We start from the raw sequence: 23,506 nt of genomic DNA, 5'->3' as shown, positions 1-23,506 counted from the left end.
GAACTCGATCCCAGGGCGCTGAGATCATGACCTGAGCCGAAGGTAGACGCTCAACCGACTGAGCCACGGAGGTGCCCCAGGATGGGTTTTTTTTTTCTTGTGATGGGGGTAGTACCATTTTGCAAAATTTTCATATTTATTTTAAGTTTCCTTTGACAGAATTTTAATAATATTTTACAGAATATTCATGTCTATTTTCATGTGGAGGTTTTATTTTATTTTTTTTTAAAAAAGAACTTTAAAATAATCATATCCACCAATCCTTCCCTCTAAGAAGAAAACCTGCTAATATTACGATCGGGGTTGTGTTATGTGTATAGATACTTTGCAAGGGCTCACTTCTTTATGATATTAATTTTTCTTGTTGGATGATAATGTTCCACAGTGTTTGGGAAACATTGGCTTGGACTCTACAATCTTTCTATATCCTTGACCCATGAAACTTATGTAATTGAAGGAAGAGAGGGGAAGGACCAACTTATCATAAGCTGTTGCGTTAATTTTATTTAATACTTGATTTCTGATTATGACTAGGTAACCAATGCCTATTTCTCTATTAAAAGTGAATAAACTTGGAACTGGACAAAACAGTTTTCCTATTTGAAGATAAGAAATAGTTGATATTTTGTGGGACGCCTGGGTGGCTCAGTCAGTTAAACGTCTGCCTTCGGCTCAGGTCATGATCCCAGGGTCCTGGGATTGAGTCCCGCATCTGGCTCCCTGCTCAGCGGGGAGCCTGCTTCCCTCCCTGCTTGAGGCTCCCCCTGCTTGTGTACTGTCTTTCTCTCTGAAAAATAAATAAATTAAATATTAAAAAAAAAAAGTTGAAATTTCAGAAGTTTATTGCAAAAACTTACTTGTGACACAAATCTGGGCAGATTTTTGTGTATACATGATACACAGTGTTATTACTTCCTCAGTGTGTGTGTGTGTGTGTCTGAGTGTTAGTCTGCACCTTTTTTTTTTTAACGGCACACATTCTGTTTTTGTCTTCTTTTTATCTTTTTACTGTAAAATAAGACACAGAAGCAGATATCCATACAAAGCGCACATAGCCTGGTTAATTGTAAGGTGACTATTTTTTGTGACCACCACATAGATCAGGAGACAGAATAATAGCAGTCTCCCTCGAACCCCTGGTGTGTCCCATGCCAAACATAGCCCCTCCCCCCCTCCAGAAGTCAGTCACTGCTTTCTTGACCTCTGTAGTAATTGCTCTATTGCCTTTCTTTATGGTCTTATCACCTGTGTGTGCATACCTAGCCACTGTAGCTGAGTCTTGCACATCTTTTTATGCCTTATTAAGTCTCTTCAACCTCAGGTTCCCCTGCAGCCCTTTCCTTTCCGTATGGTATATCTGTTGAAGAACTCATCCATTTGACCTCTAATTTCCTACTGGCTGGATTTGGTGATTGCAGTCTCATAGTTCAATTCAGCTCGTTCTTTTTCTTTTAGAGGGAAGTAGTGTTAACACCATTCTCTGAGCACCAGGAATACTTACTGCTGCTGGGTGGGTCATTGTTTCTAGGCCTTTTAGTGGACAGAGGATAACTGCATATAAAATATTTCATGAGTTCATACTGATACTTACAATTCAAAATCAGGTGACAAGGTTCTCCCTTAACCTCCTCTGTATTACCTTGATTTCACACGGAGGATTCTGGATCTCCGGAACAGCAGGAGATGATAGGATTTGAATGTACCACAGTAACTCGTTAGCTCTCTGCCACATTATACACAGAGTATTCTCAGTACTGCCACAATCCTAACACTGAGCCACTCGTTACAATAACCGAAAAGCAATGAGAACAACATCTTATTGGTATGCTGTTCCCATTCTCCCTGCAATTTTTTTTGGTGGTGGTGGGGTGCTTAGTGCAGGGGATGTTTATAGTTGAAAATTGGGCAAATGTAAACACTGATTAGCTTTTAGATGATATTTGGAGGAGGAATACTTTTAATTTTGTTAGGTGAGATGTTGATTTTATAGTTGTATTTAGAAAAAGTCCTTGTGAGAGAATTTGTGGGTGAAATGATGTGACATCTGGGATTCTCATTAAAATACCTCAGGAAGAAAATGGGCAGAATAGAGGAAACGAGATGGCTTATTTTTGAAACTTGTTGGTATGATGGTGCTTAGAATGAAAACTGGGAGGTCAAAATAGGGTTTTTTTATACTTTTCAGTTTCTATGTAATTTGAAATGTCTGTAATACACTTTTTAAAAATAAATTTTATAAACAGTGAAAAGACAGGACATATGGTAGGAGAAGGTAATAAGGATTCAGTGGGGTGGGGGAGGGGTGGATATGAGTAAAGAACAGGTGATTGCATTCTCTGCCTGGTGGTCCAGTCTCAGCTCAGGGGCCTTGAAGCTAGGGAATTGGGTACCATCTTGAGTGAGAAGAGGGAGCTGAGATGTGAGGCTCTGTGGGAAACTAAGATTTAAGGGATGAGTCGCAGAAGAGGAAAACTCCATCCAAGGAAACTGAGAGGGTCCAAACCATAAAAGTAAGGATGCAGAGAGAGTGGAGCTTCTGAATCCCAAGCAGGGAGGAACCCAGGGGCAGAAGGGGGTCATCAGCACCGCCATGCGGCAGAACGGGCAAGTGAGCCCACCCTCAGCATTCTCAGAACCACCTGAATTGCTGTGGGCTCGGGGGTTCCTAGGCCTCAGGTCAATCAAATCAGAATCTCTGGGGTTGAGACTTGAGAATCCACGTTCGGAAGAAGCTCCCTTACTGATCCAAAGAGCTATTTTGGTGGTGGACTGGATAGAGGAGAGGGAGGATGTGGAAGGAGCTGTGTAGATTGCTCTTTCTAGAAAGTTTTCTGTGAAGGATGAAGAGGGTAGATGTGGGAGGACTAGGGGCTGAGTCCAGTGGTAGTTGTTGAAAAAGCTGTCGCTTATGATAATGTAAGAGAGGTTTGTAAATATGGAGAACGTGAGTGGTTTCCCAGCAAGATGACTGAGTAGTCAGCCTCCCCGCTCCCCCCAGCCCGAGATAGGATTTTTTGGTAAGAACTTGATTCTGATAGTTCAGGGAAAGCTTGGAAATCATCATTATGGATTAGATGTTCATTTTATTTGTTATTATTTTGAATTACATATTAAAAGAGGAGAGGCTCCCATGTCTTTTCAGTGCCTTTGCTTCTCATGTTCTGACGGCGCTCTGGGCCCATCCCTGAGGAACAAGGAGGGAATGGGGTCTGCAGGGCTGACTAGGCACTTTTTTCCTTACTCAGCACTCCGTTGGCCCCTTTTCACCTTCTCTGTGTTTTCTCATGTTCAGGTGGGCACCCTCCTGTACACAGAGCCTCTAATCAATGTGGCCTGCTGTGGGGTGGTATTTTTCAATGATTTGCTTTGCGACTATTGGAGGGATTCTTACATTTCATGATTTCATAATCAGTCTTGGAAGGGTGTGGAGAGAGAATCCTGTTCCTCCTGTTTTCCTCCGCCTTAGGGTCTTTGTTTTGTTTTTAATAACAGATTGGGTTCCTCATTTCTGCCCTGTGGGCTTTCTGCCTCAGAGTACTTGGGGCATCAGCCATTTCCTAGAATTCGTTTCCCTCTCCCCATGTCGTAGAGCGCGTTTATTTTTACTTTTAACTTGTCATTAATTTCTTATTCAGGCCAGTGAGTGAGTGGGTTGGGCGGGTGGTTTTTCAGTTACATCGGTGTTCTGGTCTCTTTCTAGCCGGTGTGCAGAATCTTTCCCAGCCGCATCTCCCCTTCTTGTTTTCTGTTGTGGTTACTTCAGTGCCAACCCGTTCAACTTGTACACTGACCCTGTGGACACAGTTCATCTTCTTTCTCATGATCGTATTTATACTTTTGATGGATATATTTAAATGAACAGCTGTGCATTTGTTGAGTCATACCACAATTATCTGATTCTGCTTTAGCTGCTCCACTGGCAAAAGCATATTTCAAGCGAAGTTGTGAGAGAATTCCATTAATCACATTCTAGTTGGGGGAGGGTAGGGGGGAAAGACCGACCACTAGGAAAAGTCTTTCGGAAGATCGTTAATTAGTTATTCCATTATTTTAGAGTAGGTTGATTTAGTTGCTCTTTGAGGTGTCACGTGAAGAAACTTTATAAAGATGCAAATAACTATAAAGGTTTAATGAAATCAGCCTTGTAGGCAAAATTCCCTGAGATCATTGATGTGTGGATAAAGTTCGTAGCTGGTGCTGGTCCTTTTAAGTAGATAAAGAGGTCTTTTGAAAGTGTTCCTCTCTGTAAAGACCAGTGTTCTTGATCAAACATTTCTCGAATTCATTGGCAAAGTCTTTTGTTTTAAGCCTCCTGGACAGATAACATATGATACAGAAGATGTTACAACTTTCTTTTTGTTCAAATATATTAATCGCTAATTGTAACTCTGATTGAGTCTTTGGCTTCCACCAGCCAGATCTATTTTTCTCTTGACACTTCCTTGGGGTTCTTTCTGAAGGTTATTAATAGGCATGGAAGCATGGCTTTCCAAATAGCATCAATAACTGTTAGAAGACTGGGGCTGGGAGGAGGAGATGATATGTCAATTTCTGACTTGTAGAAGATGTATTTTCAAGCTACAGAAGCTGTCTCCGAGGTCACCGGGGATGGCTCTGGGCAGATCAGCTGGTGTCTGCAACTAGAGATCCATGCAGTCCTTTCCAAATGGGATATTGTCCACCAGGGAGTTGTCTGGTATACCCGGAGTCTGCCAGCCGTCTTTTGGTTTGGCTGCTTCTCTTGGATGACACCCTTGAAAACTGAAATCCAAGTTACAAATGGTATCTTTTAATTTATCTCAAATACCTGGTTGCTACCATATTAAATTGATGAGGAGGAGCACTCCCCTCACCCTGTCATTTCCTCTCCAGCCTGTATACAGTTCCTTAAACCTCACGTCCCTCTCCCCACCTAAACCCAAGTGTAGCATAGACTAAGAAGTTAATGTGTTTTAATTTATGTGGAGTGCCTAGTAGGTGCCAGGCATGGTGACGTAGCGATGAGCTAGGTAGAATTTTTACTCTCCTGCTACTTATATTTTGATGTGTGGGGAAGGAGGAGTGGGAGAGGGGGAAACATAATAAAAATCAATGAACTAATAAATCAGCAACAGATTTCACAGTGTTAAGTGCTATCAAGAAGATATGGCAGGGTAGGAGAAGGAAGGGAAGAATGAAGGGGGGGTAAACAGAAGGGGGAATGTACTATGAGAGACTGTGGACTCTGGGAAACGAACTGAGGGCTTCAGAGGGGAGGGGGGTGGGCAATTGGGATAGGCCGGTGATGGGTATTAAGGAGGGCACGTATTGCATGGGGCACTGGGTGTTATATGCAAATAATGAGTCATGGAACATTGCATCAAAAACTGGGGATGTACTGTATGGTGACTAATACAACAAAATAAAAATTATTAAAAAAAACAAAAAATGTAAAAACTTACTAAGGAAAAAAAAAAAGAAGATATGGCAGGGTAATATAATGTAGGGGTGGGGGTGGGAAGATCTGAGGCAGGAATGGGCTTGAGTGTGTAGGTAATGTGGATGAGAGGGAAGGCTTTGGTCAAGCTAGTGTATAAAGGGTGAGGTTTTTTTTTTTTTTTTTTTTTTTTTTAATACCTCCACAGAAATATGCTCCAGTGTCTCCCATTAAAAAAAAAAAAAAAGAGAGAGAGAGAGAGATATCTCCCTGGTGCTGACATCTTTTTCATTTCATCCCCTCCCCCCCGCCCGCCTTTAAATTATTATAGGTTAATCATGTTAGTCTTAGAATTGGGACAGTTGTGTCAGGTGGTAGGTGCCCGAAACACCATTTGTCTGGTAGTGGGCGGGGTAGAAAAGTCTGCACTGTTAGGTGAAAGGGGAAACTTCAGGCATAGTTAGAAATGAGAAGACAGGGCCGAGGCAGCATCTGACTGAGGACTTAGGGAGAAAGTGGGATTTTAGGTGGACTCCATAGTTAGGCATCCATGAGTTATGGAGGTGGGGAATAACAGGGTCCTTCCTACTACTAGGTTTAAAAAAAAAATTGTTCCAGTCACGGTTTGTGAACTGGAGGGAGAGGCATGAGCCCTGAGATGCCTAGGAGAATATAACAAAACAGCTGGGAGATGATGGGGTCCTATCAGTTGAAACAAAGCAGGAGAGCCACAGCTATTTGATACAGGGGGAATGAAGTGGAAAATGAGGGACAGTTTCCATCTAGTCAAGCGTGTCCAAATAAAACCTAGTCTTTAGATACCAGTAAGGCATGCAGTGGGTGCACAACATCAGAATCTCAGAAGCTTTTTAGTTATTATCTGTAGATCGGGTAGGGGTGCGGCAGAGTCAGTTTCATCCTGTATACAACAATTAGAATAAATTTACTGGGGCTTCTTTGGTTCTTACATGCTGGCCTCACTGAAACCTTTCACTTGTTTTCATTCAATTAAACCTCATCTCCCCTCCATCCCCACCCCTTACAGATTATATTGTTCTTTTCTCCTCCTTTCCAAGCCTTATCTTGGGTCCATCTGTCACAGCTGGAATGTTTGTAGTGTAACTCTTTCAGTCAAAACCCTTTCTTTCCCGAAATAATCTGTAATTATTTCCTCTAACTACAGGATGAACTGATCCAGGGGCTGGGTTTCAGTTCTATAGGACTTGTCCAAGAAGCTATTTGTATTCATCTATCGCGGAAGATCAAATTACATGCTAATATTCTGAAAGTAACACCCCACCAGAAACCCTCCAGCAGCAGTGAAGTCTATATAAAACCAAGCTCTGGCAACTTACACATTGCCAGTTCAGACACAGCGTGGTGTTAAAAATATTTCACAGGTCATTTGTGAACTGGAGAAAAGACCCTGACTTATATGGTATGATGGCTTTGGTTTAGCCTTTTTTTTTTTTTTTTTTTTTTTCAGCTGTAACTGACAGCTCCTGTCTCTTTTCACCCCTTCCACAGGCCCAAGTAGTTTGGAGCAAGCTGCCCTTGGGTTATCTCTCTGCCTTTTGAGCATAGAAGAGACAGAATTGTTGATACATAATGGACGATTTTTGTCCTATTTGGAGGTGATTGTTTTAAGTATACCTTTCCTCAAAGTTTTATGTCTAGAATTTGTCTTACTAGACAGACACAAATGTGCCCGACTTACACTCATTTCTGTTTTTATTTTGAGATGTGAGCTACAAGAGGACTGGAGAGTGGGAAGGGGCATGGGAGGTAGAAACCACATGATGAACAATATCAGAGTGGCTTGGTTTTCCTTTCACATCAAGGTCTTTTTTTCAGGGGTGGGGGAGATAATCTGAGGTTGCAGAGCATATGAAATTAATTTTGAGGCTAGAGAGATGGAATGAGGGCGTGACTGAAAGGTGGCCCAAGTAACTCTGAGTAAAGGTTATTTTGTAAGAGGAAAATGAGGACACAATTTTACGGATGACAGAAGCAGGTTGCTAAACTGTGGCCGGCTGCTCTCACGAAGGCTGTGAGTGGTGGTTGAATAAGACCTGAGCTCAGGTCAGATAGTCTTATGCTTCACCTCGCGTCCTTGAGCAAGTTACTTCTACCCACCCATTTTCTTATGTGTAGAATGGGATTAATGCAAGTATTATTTTAGAGTGTTCAGGGAGAGGGTGAAAGAGAAAATGCTTCTGATCTCTAAGCTGGTTCTGATCTCTAGTCCGGCTGGTTGGTAAGTGCCACTACTGCTGGGTGATAATGATTAATGTTGACAGATAACCAAGAGAAAACAGAATTACTCTTAATTCTTTTCCTTGCTTTGCCTTTCTTTACCTTTTATATTAAAGTGAATGAATTTGTTTTCCTTATGGAAAGCATAGCATAGATATACAGAAGAAAACTGTGGAAAAGTAGTGACAACCCACATGTAGATGGTGCAAAAGTCATTCAAAATGGGGGGGGGGAAGCTGTACAACCTGTTTCTTTGTTTGTTTTTTGAAGATTTATTTATTTACTTTAGAGAGCATGCGTGAGCAGGGGGAGGGGCAGAGGAAGTGGGAGAGAGAGAATCCTCCAGCAGACTCCCCACTGAGTGTGGAGCCCAATGCAGGGCACTGTCCCAGGACCCCGAGATCATGACCTGAGATGAAATCAAGAGCTGGACGCCCAACCCAGGTACCTCCAAGCTGGTCTTTTAAGATTCTTTCTAACTTGGAGATTGTTAGAAGTTGAATTGAGGAGAGTATCAAGAAAGTCCCTTTTGAATAAGTACTCAGTAAATTATGTGTTAAACAAATGGACAAACCAAATGAGGTTAGGCTGTCCAGACAATGAACATTTTGTAGAATTTTCTGATGGGAAAGAATCTTAATTATCTTACAACTTTTCCTTTATCTCCAGCATTATAGATAAGAAGTTGTTATCTGTTCTTAAGTCTAGGTTTTAGAAATATCCTTTATTCTAATAGTGGATTATTGACTAGATTGCTTAATATGAGTTCCAAAAATTGGATATAGAAGTGTATTATACTCTTGATTATTCTGTAGCTACTCTTGATTATTCTTCTATAATATCAATATTCTTATATAATTCTTATATCAAAATGTTTTCTGATTTTTTGGGGGGGTAATATATTGCAGTGTATCTATGGTTTTTATCCAGCTGTAAAATTGTGATGAGCAAAAGAAGTGCCAAACTTGGTCTCAAGCCCACACATGTTAGAAACTGAGCTAAACGGTAGCTCTTTAACTGGAAATCAGTCTGGTCTATAAATGGAGTTGAAAAAGTACCATGGGATTTGGAAAGCAGTTCTGTTCTGCCCTGGTGATATACCTTTTTGTAGTAGAATATCATGGGACTGTTCTATCTCCCAAAAGAATAGTCCTGAGACATGGTGAGAGATGGTGCTGATTTAAAGAGGGTGCCTTAGTTAAGATGGGAGGTCCATAACCCTTTTTCTGAATAGCTGTTTTCTTTGTGTCTGAAGGAAAGACAGATCAATTACTAGGGATGGAAGGCCTTATCCAAGAACAGGAAGGAGATGGTCTATACTAGAAGCAAGAATTTATACTCTGAACCCTTCAAATAATAGACTGTAATCCCCAATAGCCTATGATTTTTCAGTTAGCCATTTGACCTTAGAACCTTGCATGAGGATTTTGGTTCAACCTAAAGTAGATGAACAGTTGAGAACTTTTTTATCATAGGTTTATGTCTCATTTAAGAAATATTTAATTGTGTGCGCAAAGTATCATTCCTGCATTCAAAAAAAATGTCTAATGCCTTCCTTGACCATTAGACTTGTCGACTTCTTTGATGTTAGAGAAGTTAATGAGATTTCTAAACCTGTAGAGCAGTAACATTTTTGTCATGTATCAGTTAAATGTGCATCTTAAAATATCAGGTGCCATCTGGTTATCTGACATGGCATGGTAGAAGCCCTGATCATTTAAAGAGTAAGGCAGTGGATTTCAAAATGTCCAGAATCCCATGGACTCTCCATGACTTTCTCAGCAGTTCCACGAGGTCCTTCCTCCAATGACATATATGTGTGAGGCTGTATTTTTTTTTATTTTTATTTTTTAAAGATTTTATTTATTTATTTGACAGAGACAGCCAGCGAGAGAGGGAACACAAGCAGGGGGAGTGGGAGAGGAAGAAGCAGACTCATAGCGGAGGAGCCTGATGTGGGGCTCGATCCCACAACGCCGGGATCACGCCCTGAGCCGAAGGCAGACGCTTAACCGCTGTGCCACCCAGGCGCCCTGAGGCCGTATTTTCTATACATACTTTAACCCCAGTGCAACATGGTGACAGATGTAATGCAGAATCATATATGGGAATCCAGTTGCTCTCTACTAAGCTAACCATATAGAGATTTACAAAAATGGGAAATAATGCCACTTTTCTTACTTCCGTTTTTTGGAGAAAATAATAGTTTTTTTTTTTTTTAATTTATAAAACACAGGGTAGTATGTTTATTGTTTTAAAACAAATAAAGTATTAACAAATTCTCCAGTTTTAATTTCTAATAGAGTACATACTGATAGATACGGCGCACATTGACAAGCTGCTTAGCGTCCTCAATACTTTTTAAGAATATGTAGTTATTCTGAGACCAAACCATGTGAAAGCCACGGGAGTAAGGCATCCCTGAACTATTGATTTAGTGCTACTCTCTTTTCCCACTACCAGTCCCTCTTTTTTGTCAACCTATATCTGAAACTTCTTAGCCAAAAACACTTGAGAGCAGGATAGTAGAAAATTTACCTTTAAAAACAGTATTTTCATTTTAAGCATATTTTAAAATTGGTAATAGATCCTTGGGGCTTCAACTTGGGACTTTAGCACATTGATTTTTTTATAGTTAAAATATGACCAGGAATTTTATTCCAGAACATTCTCCTTTCTACGTTCTTTTTCCCCTTTCCTTTTGGAGGTACCATCTTTAATAGCTGAATTAACTGGTCAGCAGAGACTCTGCAGACACTGAACTAAATGGCAACCAGTAGTGATGCTGACATATTTTTCCAAAGACTTTTTTGGCGGATTTGAATTATCCTATAAACAGACTAGTTTGTGGGACTGAATTTATAACTTTTTTTCCCTGTTTTCCATTTATGAGCCTAAATCAATGTTTTAAATTTTGCTTGCATGATAGTAATCTGTTAAAATGTCTTTTAGGGCATGGGCTTTTGTTGGTTTTGTGACAGGAAAAATGTCAGTGGTGATTGTCTTTTAGTTTTTTGGTTTTTGTTTTTTTTTCAGTAGTGAAAGGATTTTTGATTTTAAAGCTTGAAGCTTACTAACTGCTGAGTTTTCTTAGTACCTGAACTAAATTGTAGAGATTAAAGTCACAGAGATGATAAATATTTTAATCCTACAGTTTCTTTGCAGGTGTGTATGTGCTTGTGTGTTGGGCCGTGGGAGTGATTGCTAATTCTTTAGAATTTAAACTTAAATTGAGCTGATTAATTCGGGGAAAATTTGAATTTAACAGTATTGTGCATCTACTTGGTAGCGATTGATCAAATAGACTATAGAGTTGGCTACCATGGAATCTACAGTCTGGTGAGGAGACAGATACTCAAAAGCACACACAGGTATGAGTACATAATTATTAATTATGATAAGTGCTATGAATGAAAATTAACAGAGTGGTATATGAGCGGGTAATGAGGGCATATGAGGGTTTAGGCAAGGACGGTCTAGAAGAAAGTGGTCTTGGAGACTTGAAGGATGAATAGGGATTAGCCAGGTTGGACTGTGAAAAAAGGGCGTCGTCTTGAGGAGCGTCATGTATCCAAAGCTAGGAAGCTGGCTGGTAAGAGTGCCTGGGAAAATGGATGTTTAGGGACTGGTTGTGAGAACCAAGGGAAAGGTGCCTGGTTGGCAGTGAATGTCCAGAGGTGAGTGGAAGGCTTGCCTGGGCTTATTGTGCCTTACCAGGGTTCTGGCCCTGGCCTGTCCGTCCACCGTTTTTGGGTTTCTCCACCCTCTTTAACTCCTCTGTCTAGGCTGCCTATGACCTGGCCTGGCTTTTTCCTTCACCTCTGAAATATGTCGTCAAGCCATAGGACACCACGCTTCCCCTAGCCACAGGACCTCTGTGGAAGCCGAGAAGCTGTGCCTTTTTCGTTAAATTCCATCCTCCACCACAGGGTGCTACCCACCCCAACACACACACACACACACACACACACGCACACGCACACGCACACGAACGTACGCTCACACACTCTTACCTTTCTCTGGTACCTTCTACTCATCTTTTGGCTTCCTATTTAGATATAGGCTTCCTGGGGAAGCTCTTCTATGCTCCAGAAAATCTCAGTTATTTTGTTAGTGGTCTTATTTAACCGTGTGTCTTTATAACGGACACTTAATTTGGTTTTTAATTGTATAATCATTTGGACGATTATTTGATCACCACCATAGGTCTTGGAAGGCCCAGGATAGTAAGGACCACATCTGGGTATCTTATCATTTTAAGTTTTTTTTTTTTAAGATTTTATTCATATATTTGAGAGAGCAAGCAAGAGAGAGAGCACAAGCAGGGGGCGCAGGAGAGGGAGAAGCAGGGCTCAGTCCCAGGGCCTTCAGATCATGACCTGAGCCGAGGGCAGATGCTTAACCGACTGAGCCACCCAGGTGCCCCTCATTTTAAGTTTCTGATGTCTTCTACATTGTAGACTCTTAATAGTTGTTGTCGGAAGGAAGGAAAGAAGAACTGGGAATTCAAGGATAAGGACAAGGTAGTCCAGTGGTTTTCAAAGGCTTTTGATGACATATCCCATCAGTTAAAAAGTTTTTAAAGCATGTACCCTTAATGTGTATGTTGGTTATAAGTTTCATATAAAATAAAAACTATGTATGATAAAACATACATACAACAGAAATTTAAAAAAAGATTGAAGATGAAATATTTAAGGTATTGTTAGTGGTGATGACGTTGTATTATCATTAATGAGAACCTCAAGTCATTCAGGATGTTTATTGTTTATGATACTAGATGCAAATCCATTTTTTAAGTATTTTTAAAAAGATTTTATTTTTCTTGAGAGAGAGAGAACAGTGGAGAGGGGCAGAGGGACAAGCAGACTCCCTGCTGAGTACAGAGCCCAACTTGGGGCTTGATCCCAGGACCCTAAGATCATGACCTGAGTCGAAATCAAGAGTCAGACACTTAACTGACTGAGCCACCCAGGTGCCCCAGTATTTTTTTTTTTTTAAGATTTATTTATTTATTTGAGAGAGAGATAGTGAGCAGGGGGAGGGGCAGAGGGAAAGGGGGAGAGAGAGAGAGACTCCATGCTGAGTGTAGAGCCCATCGAGGGGCTTGATCCCATGACCCACGAGATCATGACCTGAGCTGAAGTCACAAGTTGGCTGTTCAGCCAATCCAGCCACTCACGTGCCCTTCAAGTATTTTTTAATCTTGAGTTTGGGGACCCTGTGTCTTGTCAGATGGAAGTGAATGTTAACTGCTTTTTTTTTGCCCCCTAATAAAGTGATTGACAAAGAACCACTAGGAACAGAGATACCACAAGCTCCACCATTTTCTTATTCTTTCTGGTGCTTTCATTAATAATATATTCAATCTGTGGTTTCTTTAATGGTTTTAGAACACTTGCAATTTAGGGAGGGCTTGTTTCATAACATTCTTAAATTGACCCTCAAAAGTATAGTACGTGGCTGTACTCTAAGCAAACCATATCTACCTTTTTAGTAATTCCCACTCTTTCTGGAAGACTCTTTTTGAACTAGACTGTCATAGGAACGGAGACACACCAAATGAAGGCTCAAGTTACTTACTGCTCTATTAGATTAAAAATTTTTTTATAAGATGCAAATTTTGGTACATACAGTCACTGACTTACGATGGTTCGACTTAATGTTTCTGACTTTACCATGGTGTGAAAGTGATAAACGTTCAATAGGAACTGTACTTCTAATTTTGGTCTTTGGATCTTTGGTCTTTGGATCTTTGGATCCTGGGTTAGCGATATGTGGTACGCTCTTCTCTCCTGACACTGGGCGGGGGCAGCGAGCTGCAGCTTCTAGTCAGCCCTGGCATCAGGAGGCTGAACAACCGATATGCTGACCAACATTCTGTCCCCAGACAACCATTCTGTGTTTCACTTTCAGTACAGCATTCACTATATCACATGAGATTTTCAACACTTGATGATGAAACAGTCCTTGCGTTAGAAGATTTTGCCCAACTGTAGGCTAACTTAAGTGTTCTGAGCACATTTAAGGTAGGCTAGGCTGGGCTAGGTGTTTGGTAGGTTAGCTGTATTAAATGCATTTTCAGCTTAGAATATTTTCAACATCTGTTGGGTTTATCAGGATGTGACCCCATCATAAGTAGAGGAAGATTTGTATTTTCATCCCGTAAGTCAGCGAATTTTCTTGCATGACCCTAGGATGCATGTACCTCTTTCAGAGGCAGGTAGTACTCAAGACTGACATAGACAAATAATGGGTTTCAGGTGGTGGTAGACCAGTGCTGCGGGCTTGGAATCACTGCTGGCGGGGGGGGGGGGGGGGGAGTTGTTTCACTAAATGTTTGCCGTTGTTTGAGGGAGGTCATGAATGACAGGAGGAGGGGAGTGAGTCGGAGTGGGGTGGATAGGGCAGTTGAGGCAGAGGGAACCAGCAGTGCGCTATGTTCAAAGTCATGGAGACAAGATGATGATGGAGGAGTCAGTATCTGGTTGTGACGGCACTGACACACCACAGATCAGGGGCTAGCTGTAGAAAGATCTATGTGAACATGGACATAGTCGTATAATAACAGCTGTAAAAGGGGTCACTCAAGTTTCATGTGCTGTAAAGAATGTAAAAGGAAGGTACATAAAACTCTCCTTTACTTCTCTTCCTTATGTTGTTATTAGAGAAGGGATAGACTGAAATGTAATTATCGTCAAATTGAAATGAGGGTGGTAAGATAAGATGGGGATGTGGAGCATGAACAATCCGACCACCAACCAAAAAATTTGATTTTAAGATCAGTCCGGAGGTGTCCACTCCAGGGGAGCCGGGGTGGCTCAGTCGGTTAAGTGTCTGACTCTTGATTTCAGCTCAGGCCATGATCTCAGGGTCATGAGATTGAGCCCTTTGTTGGGCTCAGCGCTGGGTGTGGAGCCTGCTTAAGATTCTCTTTCTTCCTTTCTCTCTGCCCCTCCCCCTGCTCTCAAAAAAAAAAAAAAAAAAAAAAAGGTGTCCGCTGCAAACCGATTAGATAGCAAAAGGGTTTTGCTTTTTACTTGGAGCTGTAGGTGTAAGATAGTACACTAACCTGTGCATTAAAGAACTTTACCAGTTTTCTTCTTTATTTACCATCCGGAAAATCACAACTAGTCAAAGCTTTAATTTGTAAAAATTATTTCTGGTAATAAAGAATTAGTATAACCAACCTTACCGTATGCCCAAAATGTTGCAGGAATTATTTAAATGGAAAAGTTCTTTGTTGTAGTCATTTGACTTAGAAAAATTGAGCTTTTTGCTAATGTAGTTTCAGGGCAGTATCAGCTTGAAATTTATATCGGGGAACTTACTTTCTCTCATTTCTATAGTTCGATATATTACAAACTTACATGATTTCTTCCTGTCTTGACTGTATGTAACCTTTGTTAAATTTGAGGTTTGTATAAGAATGCATTGCTTTGCCATAGATGAGGGATACGTTGTAGGTATTTTTGTTTTGTTTTGTTTTATTTTTAGGTCTTTGTTGTTGGTGGTCCCCTTTTGGGCTGTGTGATGATTCTCCACTTCTAATTCTTTTAAAGGAGAAATAAAGTTCAAACACAGTAATGAAGCTTGAATTATTCAGTCACTTAATCTTTAACATCATGTTACAACAGTTTATTCATGCTTCTCAGAGTTTTTAAATTTAGTGCCAATTTTGCATTTCATAGGCTAAGATAAAATTCGAACTTAAAATTCTTTGAGAATGCTTAGCCTTATAGCTGCAAATTTTTCATGTCCCTATTGAGTTCTCTGTTAAGAGGGTAGTTACCTTCGAGTGGCCACCAGTAGGAGGTAAATCTGTTTAACTCCTTAAGATGATTTGTTTAGATCTATGTAAAGGGTATATGTTTAAATTTAGCAAGAAATAAGGCGACATATGTGAGGGGGATTCGTAAGAAAGGCCTTGAATGGCAGTTTGAAGATAGTAGGCTTAATTTGTCATCCTGTAGTTAAATTTTTTGTTTTACGTTTATCTCTTATTTTTCCTCCACAGTTGTACAATGGTAGATGGAGTGATGATTCTTCCTGTGCTAATGATGATTGCTTTCCCTTCCCCTAGTATGGAAGGTAAGTGGCTCACAAGCTATTTGGAGTAGGGTAAGTTTTGGGGTATTGTTTGGCTCTCTGTAAACTAGTTTACATACTTAAAACTCCTCCATTCTCCCCCTTTGTTAAGACTTTATTTTTTTAAAGTTGTGTTTTCAGTTGACAGCAAAATTGAGAAGAAGGTGTAGAGAGTTCTTATACCCCTTGCCGCCACACATGCAGACCCTCCCACATTACCAACATCCTGCACCAGAGTGGTACATTTGTTGTGATTGGCACCATTATCACCCACATCCATGGTTTGCATTAGGGTTCACTCTTGGTGTTATGCATTCTGTCAGTTTGGACAGATGTATAATGACATGTATCCACCATTATAGTATCATACAGAGTATCTCATTGTCCTGAAAATCCTCTGTGCTCCACCTGTCCATCCCTTCCCTCCACCCTCCTTGCCACCAGCAACTACTGATCTTTTTACTGCCTCCATAGTCTGTGTTTCCAAGAAAGACATATAATTGGAATCATGCAGTATGTAGTCTTTTTGAATTGGCTTCTTTCATTTATTAATAGGCACTTAAGGTTTCTCCATGTCTTTTCATGGGTTGATAGCTCATTTCTTTTAGCACTGAATAATATTTCATTGTCTGGATGCACCACAATTTACCCATTGACTTCTTGAAGGGACATACCAGATGCTTCCAGGCTTTGGCATTTATGAATAAAGTGGCTCTAAACATCCATGTGCAGGTTGTGCGTGGACGTAAGTTTTCAGCTCCCTTGGGTAAACACTAAGGCTTGTGATTACTAGATTTTATGGTAGAGTATGTTTAGTTCTGTAAGAAACCTCTCAGTCGTCTTCCACAGTGGCTGTACCATTTGCATTTCCACCAACAATGAACGAAAACTCCTGTTGCTCCACATCTCCCCAGCATGTGCTGTTGTCAGTGTTCTGGGTGTTGGCCACTTCAACAGGTGTGTAGTGGTGTCTTCTTGTTGGTATAATTTGCATTTTCCTGATGACATCTGATGCAGAGCATCTTTTCGTATGCTTATTTGCCATCTGTATATCTTCTTCGGTGAGGTGTCTGTTAAGATCTTTGGCCCATTTTTTAATCAGGTTGTTGTGTTTGCTTATTTTTGAGTTTTTAGAGTTCTTTGTATATTTTGAAGAACCGTCCTTTATCACATGTGTCTTTCGCATATACTTTCTCCCATTCTGTGACATGCCTTTTCATTCTCTTTCGTTGTCTTTCACAGACCAGAAGTTTTTAATTTTAATGAAGGTCCAGCTTATTAATTATTTCTTTCATGGATTGTGCCTCTGAAGAGTTGTTGCCGTACCCAAGGTCATCTGGGCTTTCTCCTATGCTATCCAATAATATTACATGATGTAATATTATGTAATGGGCTTTACATTAAGTTTCTGTTGGACAGTGCTTGTTGTCACCAATTTAGGTATCCACAGTCTAGATTCTGCTCCAAGCAATATTGTTAAAAACAATTCAATAATGCTGCAGTCTTTTAGTGCCAAGAGGATATAACATAAGGATCCCATATGGTAAGTTTAAAAGAATTGGAGGTCTTTAAACCAGAGCAGAGGTTGGGTCCTAAGTTGCAGGAATTAATAAGAATTGAGTTGGAAAAATTTGATGGGTTAATAGTAGTTCTTACCTGGGGGATATTTTCCTCCCCAAGGAACATTTGACAATATCTAGAGACGCAACTGGCAAGTTTCTAGGATTTTTCCTCCTCTGTGTAATTGCTAAACACTATGATAACTAGAAAAAAAATCTACAGAATGTGGTGGAATTATTCCCTTCCCTAGGTATAGTTATGTTTGGTAGTAAGCAGTTCCTTTTGGTTTCATTTGATACCATGGATGGAACTGTGGTTGTGGGCATGATTAAAAAGAAAGAGAGTGGAAGACAATTTGAGGTGGAAATGCGGTATGAATAGAGATGGAGAAGTCGAGAAAGAATGGAGAACAGAGAAGGGGAAAAGGGCATTTATGAATCAATATTAGCAACCTTGCCATTGGTTGTTTTTTCCTGCTTTTAGCTCTTAAGCTGCCCAAAGAGTCCAGCAAATGACCCTTTAATGTCACAGTGAAGATACGTAATGAATCAAGTCCGTCTGGCTCAAGTGGAAATGGATTGCCACTAAAGTTTTGCTATTTAATATACCACCACTACTAGGATGTTTACAAGGAAGGAAAAGGACACATCATCCCTTAGTTTGCAGTAGCTTTTTTTTTTCCTCTTCAACCAGAATATCTAGGGAGTGCTACAGCCTAGAATGCTCTAATCATAATAACAGTTGCCTTAGTCCCGTCTTCCCTCCATGACTCAACTCCTTGTTAACTGTCAATAGCATATTCTATGAAAAGATTCTTTGTTTTTGTATATTTACTAGGAATTTAAAAAACACACTGAGAACCCCTAATTGTAATGCACTCTAATATATTCAACATTAGTCATAAAGCAAATGTTAAGTATAAAATACTTAACCAAAAGAAGGAAACAATAGGGCAGTTAACTAAAACCTTTATACTAGCCCCATACGTTGTCTAGTGCAGACCTTTAGACTACCAAGGTTAAAAGGAAATAGACCCGTGTTTGATGTTTGCAGAGTAGCTATGGCACCTTATTGATTGTGCTTTAGTGAAGCTAGATGGCATTACTGGGGCATAAATAAAAAAGTCACAGAGATTTTGTTCCAATGTATTTTGTTAGGTACTGTACTCTTTTTAGTTCATTGGGCGGGGGCGGGGTAGGGGGGGAGCAAGCAAAACTTCTTCCCCTTCGTCTCCCTAATTATTCCCAAGTGTCTTCTTAAATATTGATTAGAAATAGTGTTAGCACTTCCAATAATAGGTCCCAAACATTGGTTTTGGTAGGGTTTGGTTAGTATGAGTGTACTTCAGAACATTTCTCAGGTTGTATGGAATCCTAAATACTCCAGGGCAAAAAAGACCAAATAAGTTTGGAAAATACTGCTTACTGTAAGTACCTCTTTGATGATTATAGGTAATATTTATTGAGTGGCTAATATGTGCCAAATGTTGGGTGGGTTTATATGCATTATTTCCCATAATCCTCATGATTACCCTAATGAGATAGGTTTTTGGGGGACATGCCTTTGAATTGTTTACAGCTCTTGTTTAAGGTTACACAGACATCAAAAGGTATAGTGTACTTTAAGAAATGGTGTTCAAGAGCTTCAGTCATTATGAGTCTTCAGAATTTGGCTTTTTTTTTTTTTTTTTTTTTGGTCCCTTCAATTAGCTACATCCACATCCACATTATATCTGGTGCATGCTAGAATCCAGCTCAGCCCAGTCTGTTTGAGAGCTGAGATGAGAGCTTGTAATAGCAAATGATCAGGCTCCTTCACCTGGGTTTGTGTTTTTTATTTCTCATCTCATACCAATATTCATTTTTCATGTTCATTATATATACAACTCTAGCTGCAGGAAGAGTTTTATTTGCTCTTACCGAGAAGAGCACTTGAGTCCTAATTATCCGTATATCCTTCCTTTCCCTTCCCATTAATAAAACTAATCGTACTCTAATACTGCTATTATGCCACTGGGGAAAAGTCCATTTTTGTTCCAGAACCTCCATGTTTGGCTTTCCCTTTGTCCCTGAGAGCATTTGCAGGTGACGTCCATGACACAAATACTTAAAATGGAATATTGCTTCAGAAATATTTCTAAGCTAAGATGACCCACATTTTATCAAATTTGCGAGCCATAGTTAGATTTTATCATAGCAGCAAGGGCTGGACTTTTGCGGAGTTTTGTTGCAAGAGGTTTTGGCCTGTCCTAGAGAGGATTGCGAAGTTCTAAATTATTTTGTGGGCTGACTTGATTTTACTGTTTCCAAAGCCATCACCACTCAGACTTTCCAGCCCAATTACCCAATGAGGGAAGGAAGGGGATAACGTCAATAGACTTTTTGTTAGGGTCCACAAAGGTGCCCCTCTTTGCCACTGTGGGAGAAGAATAGAATAAGCCTTTCTTTGAATTTCTCATTATTGAAGATTCAGGAAGTTCTTGAAGGGGTGAATGAATGTACGAGGAATGTCTCTATTAAATTTGTTGCTCTCATTTCTCATTACTCTTAATTTATCCCTTTTGTTCAGAATAAAATCTTTTTCGCTGACACATCATCAAATGAGAGACTTTTTGGGGAGAGAGACGAGATATAGTGAGCTATTTGCCACTCACCACTAAGACCTAAACTGAATATCTTACGGGAGCTGCACACTTTGAAGATACTGCTTGTTTGTTGTCAGATTTTCTTATCGAGCAGAATGATGGTGTATTAGTTGATGTCAGATGAGCTATGACAAAGCTTCCTTTGAGCTTGTAATTCTTGGGAAATGTTTGTTTCGGCTGTGGGTAGTTAAAGTAAAGCCACATCCAATTCCCCCCCCCCCCCAGTGGACATTTAAAAACATTCACATTTGGTGCATTTATATGAGAGGAAGGTAGTAGCAGTAGGGTGTGGAGAAGGCTCTAAAAATGCAATCTAAGTCAAATATTGAACAGATGTGAAAACAAATCTGAGACCCAAGCTGGTGAAATGATTCCCTTGTGGTCAATGGTGAGAGGGCAGCACGGTAGCTTCTGGGCTTCTCTTTTATGAAGACAGGTCTCAAGAATGAGAAGATGAGTGCTGTCACCTCTTGATGGAAAAGCTAGTGAAGCAGGAGATTGGTAGGTGTGTCCTCCATGCGACTTTTGCTCTTGCAAAGAAAGAAACACCCAGGAAAACAAGACACAATAAAGAATTACTTTGTAGCTCCCCAAACACTATTAACCCGCCTCGGAACTTCCTTCTGCAGCCCAGCATGACCTCAGGCAAGCTTCCACAGATAATGATTATACGGATAGTCATAATTACTCAGAACTCCTGTCAATTCCAAGATCCTGTAAGACACAGGGCGGAGTGACTTTCAAACTTTTCCTTGTGACTCACAGTCAGAAACATTTTACAGTTGGACCCAGTGCATCTACATTTAGAAACATTTTAGAGTAGGACCCACACACATCTAAAACAAAAAAACTCATGAAAAAAACCAGCAGTTACTCTTAGTATGTTTAATACACTTCCATTTCTTCTCTCCCTCTCTTTTTTCCCCCGTTCTATTTGGATCTATTTTATTTAAAAAGAAAGAAAGAGACCTTGTCTTGAACCACTAAATCAATTTCCCTACCCAGGAATGGGTCATGACCCACGATTTGAAAAGGGCGACTGCAGTCTGCCCCCGAGAGCTTGCTGCCCCCAGGTGAAACTGCTCTGCGCGTTCTGCAACAGAGCTGGCCCGGAGCCTTTTATTTTTTCACAAGTTCACGAAGCCTGACCATCCTCTCTGTCTGAGCCAGTGGTTTGACAGGAAGAGGGAAGTTTACATTCGTGTCTCCTCAGCCTCGGTCATAACACTGCAACAGCTGCTGCCTGATTCTAATCAGCTGAATCGGAGCTCCGCAGACCAAGGGGTTTTCCTAGATCCACCGTAATGCGGCATCTAATTCTTTGTTATGGGTGAGAGCAGAGCACGGACTTTCTGAGGATATGACACTGGGGGGTTGTGGGAAGGAGAGAAGGAATAGGAGGAAGAATGAACACTCTCTTGGCAAGGAGGTGGTGAAAATCACCTGAAATAGAACAAAACAAACAAAACCCCCACCTCTGCCTGTAACCCGAATGCTGATTTGGAATGGGGTGGCCTCTTTGTTCATGTTGCTGCATTTATTTTGTCTTCTGAATGCCACTAGCTGCACCAAGCCGGTTTGGATGGACCCACTCAGGAGAGTCGTAAAGTAGAGAATAGAGAGGAAAAAACAAAGATGCCCACAGTCCGGCTGGGAATCAGAGTCATCTGCTGTGTACTCCCCATGGCCATGCCGGGTCACACAGGGACGGCTTCTCTTTAACACCACGTCCTAGTCCATAGGCTTCACGGCGTCAGTTTTGCAAAGCATTAGGGTGATTTTTGGTAGGTAAATGATGTTGCTAGTTGAAGGTGTCTTTGGAAGGGAAAGCTCTTGGCTGTGCACTGGAATCAGGCCTTTCTCAGGAGAGGGGCAAAGGCAAACGCTGTCATGAGCCCTCTTATTCCTCTTTCTTGTGTGTCCACGTGTGTGTGTTACCTCACCTGTTGGGCTGTTTCCGCAGCAGCACAATGGAGACAGCGGTAGGCTGGTTGTGAGGAGTTTGTGGGGGATGTGCGCAAAGTGAGCCCTGGAGTGGAGGGGCCCGGACCTGGCGGTGTTCATTTTATCCCCAGTGTCCACGACAGCGCCTGGCATGTAGTTGGTGCTCAGTGAATATTTGACAAATGGATGAATAAATAATGTTTGCCACAATTATAGTTCTTATATAAAAAAGATACTTATATGAAGGGACTGATCTGGGCTGAGGAGGTCATAAGAGCACATCTTTCAAAGAATTTATTCGGACTTTGGGAAAAGAGAATCAGTTGCAGCACAATCTTACAGTCTTTGATAAGTTAGCACGAGTACACCGGTAGGCACAGATGATGTCAGCGTAACTAGAAGTGGTTCTTGCTGGCAAGGAGTCACAGTCTAGTTGCAGGAGGCAAAGGTTATAGCCCAGCACCGGGGATATCAACAGGAAGGGCCTCTGTATCACACTGGGCTGGGATTGGAGACGGCATTCCAGGGAGCTGGGGTTTGGCAGGCTCGACAGGTGCTGGAGCAGCAAAGGAAGGACTGAGAAGGACTTCTTGCCTAGGGAAGGGCCTTGCCCAGAGAAGTTGTGGGAGTGGGGAATGGACACCACCACCTGGGCAGTCCCAGCATGGCCCGGGCAGTCTTGAGAAGGGATCTGGGTTGGGAGTAGAGGTCCTGCTGGCCTGGCAGGGCCTGGGGTTCTGAGCTCGTTGTCTCCCATCCGGAGGGCAATGTGGGCTATTGAAAGGTTACGGAGGGCCAGTTTGTGTGTTTTCAGAGAGTTGCATGGGGGACGTGGATCACAGGGCATGGCGATGTGAGAGGTAAACGGATGAGGAGAGACAGCCCTGCCGTGTTGGTGTTGCGGGGGGCAGGCCCGCATGCTGTAGTTTTGGGAGGTCTCCCAACTACAGCCACTTCATGGTGGCGAGCAAAACAGAAACAGAACCTTAGTTCAAAGAGGGGATCTTTATTATTATTATTCGCAGATAACAGTCACTGGAGCGGCACACAATAAGCTAATAATAATGCCACTGCTACTTTTATTATGAAAACAGAAGCCTGAGCTGCTGACTTTTCTAGCAACTTTTGCAGGACATTTAAATCCCTCTCGCCGGCCCTTTGTTCCTGTGTTGCCATGGAGTGTCAATAACCCGGCTCAGAATAACCCAGGCAGTGACATGCGAGGTGCAGCTTGCTCGCTGGCGTGGTGGCTGGCCAGGTTATACTGTTTTCATTGCTCCCGTCTTGGGAGGAGCACTGGGCAGCTGGTTGCCCTGGCAGCTGGGGAAGGTGTATGTCTCTTGGCTGCCTGGAGTTTGAAATGCAACCCAGACTTGCCTGCCTACTGAGCATGTGCGGCTCCCGATGGAGCTGATAGCAACTGAAAATAGCCCACTGTGCACCTGTCCCTTGTACACCAGCCCCGGGCCGACTGCCATTTGGGACGGGGGGTGGGGGTGCTCAACTTGGTGGATAGGTGAGGGGCTGCTGGGTTTTAATGGTTCTGAGGAAGATCTTGGATACCTTTGGCCCTGGCTTCAGTGGACAATAAAGCAGCA

General features: G+C 41.5%; 1 protein-coding gene across 6 annotated transcripts in view; it reads left to right on the top strand.

Moving 5' to 3' along the window:
* ACVR1 (activin A receptor type 1) overlaps nt 1-23,506 on the top strand; it is a 128,835-nt gene that overhangs the window by 54,333 nt on the left and 50,996 nt on the right. For 5 of the 6 annotated variants that reach the window (XM_026492757.4, XM_057317917.1, XM_026492754.4 and 2 more), the window contains one exon: nt 15,690-15,763. In XM_026492757.4, the coding sequence (XP_026348542.1) occupies nt 15,697-15,763 (67 nt within the window). In that variant the 5' untranslated portion in view covers nt 15,690-15,696. Of the gene's footprint in view, nt 1-6,882; nt 8,117-15,689; nt 15,764-23,506 lie in introns of those variants that run through there. The other variant, XM_057317921.1, reaches the window with a different exon arrangement.

Source organism: Ursus arctos, unplaced genomic scaffold (assembly GCF_023065955.2).
Source record: "Ursus arctos isolate Adak ecotype North America unplaced genomic scaffold, UrsArc2.0 scaffold_1, whole genome shotgun sequence".
NCBI classification, from domain to species: domain Eukaryota; kingdom Metazoa; phylum Chordata; class Mammalia; order Carnivora; family Ursidae; genus Ursus; species Ursus arctos.
This window is presented reverse-complemented; position numbering and strand designations above follow the sequence as displayed.